The sequence below is a fragment of the Squalius cephalus genome (assembly GCF_949319135.1).
Source record: "Squalius cephalus genome assembly, chromosome: 2".
NCBI lineage: Eukaryota > Metazoa > Chordata > Actinopteri > Cypriniformes > Leuciscidae > Squalius > Squalius cephalus.
The window spans coordinates 59,341,142-59,351,627 of record NC_137123.1 but is presented as its reverse complement, the minus strand read 5'-3'; the positions used below and the strand labels follow the sequence as shown (position 1 = coordinate 59,351,627).

Here is a 10,486-nt window from a genome sequence, read left to right as displayed (position 1 = left end):
ACTTTACATGGCTTTTATCAGATATTTGGTGATAAATGCTACTGTAAAAACGCTTGATGTTGTGGGAATTTGGCTCCGTTTATTGAGATGAAATCTCTTTGAGCTGTTCATGCTGGATCTCAAGAAGACACATTTGGAAGGAGGAGGACAAAACGAAGAGCCTCTAAAGGTATTGAATGCTTACAAATGATGAGACGTGCTGTCAAAGCGCAAGGTGTGCAAGAGGCGCCATCTATTGGTGTGTTTGCAAAGGTAAACGCCATGATTTTTCATTCAAGTTCAAGCCATAGACAGTATCAAGCCCGTATCACACCCTTTTCTTCTTCTTCTCCTCCTTATCTTTCTGCGTTTCTGTTTGTGCTTGGCTGTGTGTTTTGTGAACGTGTGAAGTGTGCTAATGGATTAGCAGTTCTATTAAATTCTTTATTTATAATACATATATTTTTTAATAAAACACAAACAAACACTTCCTTGAGTTTCGTTAAAGCGGGAGAGTAATTTGATATAAAAAACTACATTTCCCATCATGCATCAGCATTTCTATTACACGCATTATTTATAATAAAAAAATGTAAACCAAACAAACAAACACTTCCTCGAGTGTCGTTAAAGTGGGAGTGTCGTTTGATATAAAAAAACCTACATTTCCCATCATGCTTCAACGCGGATAAAACTATTGCAACCACGTGTTTTCATTAACAGCGCGCGGTGCACGAGACATTACAGCACAACTTTCAAATTTACTCTGCTTTACCTTCAGCATGGCATCTGAACTAGGTAATCCTATGCCCTTTTTACTTTCTGCACTCTTCTGCCTACAAATCAAATACTTTTCGTTGTGTTTGGTTTTGTTGGATGATGTAGCACGTAATGCTATTTTGATCCGTCACAGCCTTTTTTTTTTTCTTTTTACATTAACTTCAATATCAGGTTTAGAAAAGAGTAATTAGTTCCCATTCCGACAAGATACCATGGTATTCTTCGAATTGTGTTAGTGTATCATGCGTATACAGTGATGCATGAGTTCATTATTAATTATTTTTCTTTTTTGCATGAAATTTAGTGTATCAGAGTACCATGATTTTACCGCCTGAAACGATTACTACACCATGTTACTGCCACAATAATTATTTACCATACTTATTTACTGCAGTACCATGGTATCAACATGCTATGGTATTGCCATAATATTCCATCTTTGTTTTGCTTTATTGAGAAATCTGATTTTGTGCAAAAGTGATTTGTCATGTGCAATTGAAGTCCAGTCCTGCTGCAGTTGTTAAAATATCAGAGTTGTGTATTTTCTACAGTTTATGATGGTCTGTCTAATTGATTTGACTAAATGGCCCTCTCTTTCAGCTTTGCTGAGTGTGTCGGATAAGACCGGACTGGTGGAGTTCGCCAAGCGACTGGTATCAGTGGGTCTGTCATTAGTGGCATCAGGAGGCACCGCCAAAACTCTCCGAGATGCTGGACTCACTGTCAGGTCAGACATCTTTTACCACATGCCTTTCAAACTTACTTCTAGATGCTGTAAATACTAAATCTTACAGATATAGTAAATCATTATAATAAAGGGCTTGTTCATGTAAACACTTTTTTTTATTTTTTTCATACAGGGATGTATCCGAGCTCACTGGATTTCCTGAGATGCTTGGAGGAAGAGTCAAGACCCTTCATCCCGCTGTCCATGCCGGCATTTTGGCTAGACAAACTCACCCTGATAAGGCTGACATGGAAAAACTAGGGTTTAGTCTTGTCAGGTAATACTGTTTTTAGTAAGAACAAGATTCTAACGCTATCTGTGTTATGGTAATAATAGCATGGTACTTGTTTAGCAAGTTCTGCTTAATAGATTTTAAATTCAGGTCATGGTATTTCATGAATGATTGTCATGTGCCACCAGTACAAGATATAATCCGGTTAAGTGGTGCTAACATGCTTTCCATTGGTTTTTTGTTAGAAGTAGAGACTCAGCATTGCTAATCTAATCACTGATAATTCAGATAGTGCTGCTGTGGTGTGACCAAAAGTCTTGATCTCACTTAGACAGGGTCATATGAGCAGCACTGTGTATGGGTAGTAATGATACAATCAATGCAGGTCAAACTTGTAGTCTGGATGTTTTTGTAAACTGTAGCCAGTAAATGATTTTTAAGCGATTGCATCAAGAGAAAAGACAGTTGTACCCAATGTTGATGTAAACTTGTGTTCCTCAAGAGTGGCTGTGTGCAACCTTTACCCGTTTGTGAAGACTGTCGCATCCCCCAGTGTGACCGTGGAAGACGCTGTTGAGCAGATCGACATCGGTCAGTACCGTGTTAATTGTTCACAGGGTTTTAATTTACGGGTTAATAATTGATCCTTCATTTAGAATTTCACTTGACTCGAATTCAACAATGTTGTTTAAGAATGTTAAGAGATTTGATTATTTCCTACTTTTAAATGTTCAGTAGAGTGACGATTATAAGAGTGTAATGGTAAACTACCTGTAAATTATGAAATTATGCATTTATATTATTAAGTCTCAAAAAGCCTGTCCAGCACAATAAAAATTTTTTAAAGAAATTTTTTTTTCCACAGATTAAATAAAGCCTTTTTACATAACAATTAACCACATGTAACCATATAAAAAAAGATTTATATATATATATATATATATACATATATATATATATATATATATATATATATATATATATATATATAAACATTTTTCCCGAATAAGCTCTTATTTATATATTTTTTTAGTTTCTTTGATTTTTTATGTTTCTGTTTTGGTTAAATTTATTATTTCAAATGTAGTAATTTTAGTACTTGAACTTTTTATTTCAGTTATTTGCCAAGGCCACATTTCTATTTTTCTAGTTTATTTTTCATCTAATATTTATACTTTACTCTATATAAGCTTTATTTCATTTAACGAAAACTATTTTAATAGTTTTAGTTAACAATGCTGCTTTCATGGTAGCATTTATTGTATTTTGTATTGTATTTATTATTTGTAACGTATTGGGAATTGTGGTTGATTTTCATGAAAATGTCATATTAAAAAAAAAAGGTTGGGGGGTGTTTGGGGTAAAATGTTACACGGACATCTTTATCTTGGCAGCCTGTGTCAGATTCACCATATTGTCTCTAATTTCACCATTTATCTCAAAATCATATTTAGGTGGAGTTACTCTTCTTCGAGCGGCAGCTAAGAACCACGCCAGAGTCACTGTCGTCTGTGATCCTTCCGACTACAATGTTGTTGCCAAGGAAATGGAATCTTCCGACAACCACGATACCACAATGGAAACACGCAAAACTCTTGCACTCAAGGTAACGGTGACGATCCTATCTGAGAGGAGATTTGATTAAGCTTTGAGGACCCACTGAACATTGTCCACATCCAAAACTCAGTGAGTCCCACTTGACATGAACTGAACCCAGTGAAATCTGGAGGAAAATTAAAAATGAATGGATGCAGGACAAATTCATTTTAATGTAATACTGACCTTGATTATTGACAAATAGCCAGGCTTTAATTTTGTTCTCCTTTCATTCCAATTCTAAATGAAATGTGTACAGATGCCATGTTACTGAGTAGCTAATGCTCTTTGTATGGTGAATCATGTTCAGACATGAATTTAGTTTTGTTGTTACTACCATTGAGCAATAGACTTGCTCATGATCCCTTTTACCTCAAATAAACAGTCAGCATGGTCTATTAATCATTATCTAACTTAATCAAATCTAATATTTTAGATCAATGTTTCTCAACTCCTAGAGTCCCACCTACCAGAATGTTTTAGATGTCTCGCAAATTAAAACATCTGATTAAACTCATTGACTTCTTGGTGTGGTGAATAGGAAAACCTCTAAAACATTCTGGGAAGTGGATCTTGACGACTGGAATTTTAGATAAAGGGTTTCACAACCTGCAATTTTGGTCTCACATTTTAAATAGCTGATGCATTTGTCAATTGTCAATTTTATGTATGTAATTGTGTGTCTCCTCTGCTGTTGTTAAATTATCGTACAGTATTCATTTGTATAATATTAGCCACACTTCTCTCTAGACGTCTCTCTGCATCTGTTCTTGATAAACCCATCAATCTGATTAAGGCAGGGGTGTCAAACTCAGTCCCTGGAGGGCCACAACCTTGCAGAGTTTAGCTCCAACCCTAATTAAACACACCTGATCCAGCTAATCAAGGTCTTCAGGATTACTAGAAACTTCCAGGCAGGTGTTTTTGGATCTGGTTGGAGCTAAACTCTCATGACAGTGGCCCTCCAGGAACTGAGTTTGACACCCCTGTATTAAGGGTTACTATTTTGATAGACAATTACTCAATTTCAGTTGTTGAAATGCCTTTGTGTGGATTTGTATTTGTACAATCAGGCCTTCACACACACCGCTCAGTACGACGAGGCCATCTCTGATTACTTCAGACGTGAATATAGTCGAGGAATTTCCCAGCTGCCTTTGCGATACGGGATGAATCCCCATCAAGCTCCTGCTCAGCTCTACACTATACGCCCAGCACTTCCACTCTCTGGTATATATGATCGCATACGCTTCTACCAGACAAATATTCAACCACGAAACTTATGATACTAATGTTCCTCTAAATTTCTGACTGTGTCTCAGTGCTGAATGGATCTCCAGGCTTCATTAACCTGTGTGACGCTCTGAACGCCTGGCAGCTGGTGAGAGAGTTGAAGAGAGCTCTTGGTTTGCCAGCCGCCACTTCATTTAAACACGTCAGCCCTGCAGGTATGAACACAAACTTGTTTCCCAGATGCCAGGAAAGCTTTGGCCCTGTTTACACATAGGCAGACAGATTCCCAGTTACATCTGGTGTCAATTTTGTCCATTTTCAACCACTTCTGTCCTGATTTCTTCCAGGGGAGGGTCTATGGGCAGGTAAATGTATGGGCTTTTTTAGGGGTGGGCGATATCTCGATATTTAAAATATATCGAGATATTTTTTAAACACTATATGGATTTTGACATATCGGATATATCGATATATTGTTTATATTTATAAAAATGTCGTTATTTCAAATGTAGGCGCGTTGCTCATGGCAAGCGCGCTCATAATGTAAGAGACGCCGGCGCGACCACAACATTGCCCAACATCAAATGGCAAACGTAATGCAAGCGGAACGAAACTGCTCGTTATTATGTGGTTGAAGGACCGTTTATCAGTTTGGACCAAAGCAGCGCGAGCCAATCGTGATCATGCGACACTGTTACTACACGGCGCTAATAAGAGATCCAGTAAAGAAAGCATTTGAATTCGCCACAGAAGTAATAACATCGCTGCTAGATCTAGTGAGAAACATTCACATTTCTCCGTTATTAACAGATCAAACAGCGCTGACGTGGAAACCAGGAGAAACATTGTGCCATGAATGAACTATAGTGTCCACAGATCAGCAACATTCACCATGGATTTACTGTAGTAACACTTACTGCAACCATCAAGTAACATTCAAGTAACATTACGTCGGTTTTATTTTGACATTATGAATACAATGCCCTCAAATGTTAATCTGAACTAAAATAAACCTTTATTTATAACTACTACAATATTACATTAATTTTTTTCCAAGAAGCTGTTTTGTTTTAAATGCTCCTAGAGTCAATTATAGCTCCAGAATTGCTCAAAGTAAAAAAATATCATACTTGATGATGTTAGTTTTAATTATAAAAAAAAAAAAAGAATAAAAAAAAAAATATTATTTAAAAATGTTGCAGAAGCACTTGTTCCTATGTGAACTGCCTACCTCTTTGCACTTCAATAAAAAAGACTTTGTGGTATTTGGCATATTTGTTTTTGCAGTAGTTTTTGGGGGGTTCTTTTTCCTGTAAAGATATCGAGATATATATCGTATATCGAGATATAGCAAAATATATCGAGATATATTTTTTGCTCCATATCGCCCAGCCCTAGGCTTTTTCAGGTTTTTCGATCTATGGACAAAATAAGCTCACACAAACATATGAATTAGGGGTGTAACGGTTCACAAAATTCACGGTTCGGTTCGATACGATACACTGGTGTCACGGTTCGGTACGTTTTCGATACAGCAAAAAGAAAGAAATGCCAGAGAATTTTCCTTGATTTTAATTAAAACTTGCATCATAAAGTATGATCATTTTTTACTTTGAGCAATGATGGAGCTGTACTTGACTCTTCTTAGGAGCATATAAAACAAAAACAGCTCCTTGCAACAAAATGAAATGTAATATTGTAGTAGTTATAAACAAAGGTTTATTTTCTTTCAGATTTACATTTGAGGGCAGCAATTTTATTCATAATGTCGAATAAAACCGACGTAACGTTACTTGAAAGCATTGTAGCCTATTATTCCTGCCAAACTTCCATGGTTACAGTTAGTGTTACTACAGTAAATCCATGGTATATGTTGCAGATCTGTGGACACCGGATAGTTCATTCATGGCACAATGTTTCTCCTGGTCTCCACGTCAGCGCTGTTTGATCCGTTAACGGAGAAATGTGAATGTTTCTCACTAGATCTCGCAGCGATGTTATTACTTCTGTGGCGAATTCAAATGCTTTCTTTACTGGATCTCTTATTAGCGCTGTGTAGTAACAGTGTCGCATGATCAAGATCGGCTCGCGCTGCATTGGTCCAAACTGATAAACAGTCCGTCAAACACACAATAACGAGTAGCGCAGTTTCGTTCCGCTTTCATTATGTTTGCCATTTGATGTTGGGCAATGTTGTGGTCACGCCAGTGTCTCTTACAATATGAGCGTGCTTGCCACACGCCTGCATTTGAAAATAATGAAATTTTGGTCCAACGAACCATTCAGTTTGTAATGCTACCGAACCGAAAGCCTTGTACTAATACGAACGGTTCAATACGAATACCCGTATCTTTACACCCCTAATATGAATGCAAAAGGAGATGACGGAAAACACACAGAGAGCAGCAGCTATAGTTTCTGCTCTGACAGTCGCAAGACCAGCTGAACACTGTGAGAGTGTGTTAGAAATCAGGAATGGTGAGAGAACATTGTGCTTGGGACATTTTTCATCTTCAAACCAAACTTGGGTCTTCAGCCGACAAAGTTTAAATCCTGTTTGACTAGTGCGCTTCCCATGATGTTTACGCAGCATAGGCGGTCCATTAATGTCTGTTCGAACACAATTGACCGCATGAGGGTCTACACCACAAAAGCAATCTGGTTGAATGTGTTTTCGACTGCTTCTGGAAGTGGACAAGGTCAGAACGTTTTAGACCTGTATTTAGCGTCGTCCACTTATGAACCGATCGACCAAAACGCATCTTAACGCCAGGTGTAAACAGGGCCTTTGTTGTAGAGTTTCAGAAAAGATCTCAAACAAATGTTCACATTCAGGTGCTGCAGTTGGCGTCCCATTGAGTGAAGACGAGGCCAAGGTGTGCATGGTGAATGACATGCTCAAAGATCTCACCCCTCTTTCCACCGCATACGCCAGAGCTAGAGGTGAAACATCTCTCCATGTCTCTCCACACTTCATTTTCAAACCAGAAGCATTAATCTTCTGTGTAGTTTGGCATGTTTAAGCCTAAAAAAAGTATGGATAAATCTGAAAAATGTCTTTGTAGGTTCTGACAGGATGTCCTCCTTTGGAGATTTCATTGCTTTGTCTGACGTCTGTGACGTCCCGACTGCCAAGATCATCTCCAGAGAGGTGTGTGAGAGAGAAACGAAGAATAACTTCATCACTAAGAGTTACATCTAAGAGTTCATATTCTCTCAAAGCATTAGCCTCTTATTTAACAAACACTTGATGCATTTATTTATACATTTTTATACTCAACTTTGACCATTTTTTTAAGGTGTCAGATGGTATCGTTGCTCCTGGTTATGATGAGGAAGCACTGCGAATTCTATCCAAAAAGAAGAATGGAAACTATTGTGTCCTTCGGGTAAGTCACGCTTATTGATTGATTAAAGAGACAGAAGAATAGTCTTCAGACTATTATTGGACTATGTTATCCAAGTTTGCTCCACAGTTTCACATTGCACTGTCTTTTTGGTCAAAACAGCCCTTACAAATAAGAAAGGGGGGGTAGTGATTCTGTACCTTGGTACTTTAATATATGTAATAATACCGATTGTGAATAGTGAATTTAGTATGGAAGTAATGCTCTCCAAGGCTGCATTTATTTGATTTAAAAATACTGTGAAAGCAAAATATTATTACAATTTAAAATAAGTTTTTTATATTCATATATTTTAAAATGTAATTTATACAAGGATGGTGAAGCTGAAGTTTCAGCATCATTACTTCAGTGTTACATGATCCTTCAGAAATCATTTTAATATGCTGATTTGCTGCTCAAACATATTATCAATGTTAAGAACAGTCGTGCTGATTTGTCGAAACCATGATGCGTTGTTTTCAGGATTCAAAAGAATAGCATTTACAGATTTCAAGTACTTCAAGGTTGCTGAAAAGAATGGCCCATGTGCTTCAACACAGCTCTGTCACTCTAAGCCTTCATAATGTACTGTATGTCTTGTTCAATTAGATGGATCCTGACTATGAACCGGATGAAGAGGAGGTGAGGGTGCTGTTTGGTTTGAGCCTCAAACAAAAGAGGAATGGAGCCATCATTGATAAAAAGCTTTTCAGCAACATTGTGTCAAAGGGCAAGGTGAGAAACTCCATTAATGCTGTTATGTTTGTTTAGAAAGTTCTGATTTTGGTTGCACGTTATTTTACAGTACATGTGTACGTATGTGTACTTGCCCAAAAAAAAAAAAAAAAACCTAGGTAATACAAGGTAACTACATGGGTTAAGGTTAGGTTTTGAGGAATATCTACATCGTATGTACATTGGAAACAGGACTGTACATTTTTCTGTTTTTTTTTTTTTTTTCAGTATTTAATTGATTTGTTTAACACCTTTAGCTTAGGTAAGGTTTTTAATGTTATGTTTTTGGGGTGTGAAACAAGTATTCTGTAGTAAATGTTGGTCACGGTTTTATTAATTGTGCTTTGATTGGACTGTGGAAGGAAGATGAGTTATGATATTATTTTCAACACAGAAAATGTGATTTTGATCTCATTGCAGCTCTCTGAGAGTGCTCTTCGAGACCTCATTGTAGCCAGTATCGCAGTGAAGTACACTCAGTCCAACTCTGTGTGTTATGCAAAGGATGGTCAGGTAATCAAAAAAAAATAAAAAAATGCAAATGCCATTTTAAACCATGTAAATGTATGAAAATTAATTGTAAACATCATTATTATGGTTTGTGTTTGTTTAGGTGATTGGCATTGGCGCTGGGCAGCAGTCTCGTATCCACTGCACTCGGTTGGCCGGAGACAAGGCTGATAACTGGTGGCTCAGGCACCATCCCAGAGTGCTCAGTATGAAATTTCGCAGCGGAGTTAAGCGTGCAGAGATGGCTAATGCCGTCGATCAGTATGTCAGTGGAACAATTGGAGAGGTACCGTATCCAAAAATTGGTCATTTGTGACCCTGGACCACAAAACCAGTCACATGGGTCAATTTTTTTAAATTGAGATGTATACATTATCTGAACTGAATCAATAAGCTTTCCATTGATGTATGATTTGTTGGGATATGACATTTGGCAGAGATACGACTATTTGAACATCTGGAATCTGAGGGTGCAAAAATATTGAAACATTGAGAAAATCGCCTTTAAAGTTCTCCATTTATGTTCGTGATTGTGCTGCATGCACTCACAAAAAGAAATGTTTTATATATTTACGGTAGGAAATTTACAAAATATCTTCATGGAACATGATCTTTACTTAATATCCTAATGATTTTTGGCATAAAAGAAAAATCTATAATTTTGACCCATACAATGTATTGTTGGCTATTGCCACACATATACCCGTGGGATTGTGACTGGTTTTGTGATCCAGGGTCACATTTGTACTATGCATATATTAGCCAGCCTAATTAATTGATGATATTTGGCTGTTTTGAGATTATCCACATCAGCCAATAACCATGCTTAATGGACCAGATCTTTCAGAGAATGCAAATTTTCTTTTTAAATCATTGTGTGAAATTTGAGGAGTTATTTTGCAAAAGAAGTGTTCATTTGTTCTCATTTGTTTCTTTGTGATAATTTGGGATTGTAAAATTATATATTTGATTGAATCTGACGAAAACTGCCAAGAAATGTCTGGTTCATTTCACCCCCAAATCCAAAAGACATATCTAATATAAAGATAATAATGCTTGAAATTATAGAATTTGGTAGGAAAATGTGCTTAATTGTGAAAATGTCACTTTTTTTTTTTTCATATAATGTTTTGAGTGAAATGACGCTGCATTTTGATGATTATTATTATTATTACACCTGGTCCCTCAACCTATTAAGGGCATCAGAAACAAAAACTGGAAATACGAATCTTTGAAGTTGCAGTCAGTAATAGAAATAATAATTTTACTGCCCAGTTTCACAGACTAGGCTTAAGCTAGTCCCTGACT

At 36.9% G+C, this 10,486-nt stretch overlaps 1 protein-coding gene across 1 annotated transcript in view; it reads left to right on the top strand.

The window, feature by feature from the left end:
* The first annotated feature begins 653 nt into the window (after positions 1-653).
* atic (5-aminoimidazole-4-carboxamide ribonucleotide formyltransferase/IMP cyclohydrolase) overlaps positions 654-10,486 on the top strand; it is a 10,970-nt gene continuing 1,137 nt past the window's right edge. Inside the window, exons 1-13 of the mRNA XM_079854151.1 lie at positions 654-777; positions 1,360-1,486; positions 1,620-1,763; positions 2,221-2,309; positions 3,173-3,324; positions 4,388-4,544; positions 4,637-4,762; positions 7,383-7,490; positions 7,613-7,698; positions 7,847-7,936; positions 8,543-8,668; positions 9,089-9,181; positions 9,282-9,464. Of these exons, the coding sequence (XP_079710277.1) occupies positions 762-777; positions 1,360-1,486; positions 1,620-1,763; positions 2,221-2,309; positions 3,173-3,324; positions 4,388-4,544; positions 4,637-4,762; positions 7,383-7,490; positions 7,613-7,698; positions 7,847-7,936; positions 8,543-8,668; positions 9,089-9,181; positions 9,282-9,464 (1,497 nt within the window). The 5' untranslated portion in view covers positions 654-761. The remainder of the gene's footprint in view (positions 778-1,359; positions 1,487-1,619; positions 1,764-2,220; positions 2,310-3,172; positions 3,325-4,387; positions 4,545-4,636; positions 4,763-7,382; positions 7,491-7,612; positions 7,699-7,846; positions 7,937-8,542; positions 8,669-9,088; positions 9,182-9,281; positions 9,465-10,486) is intronic.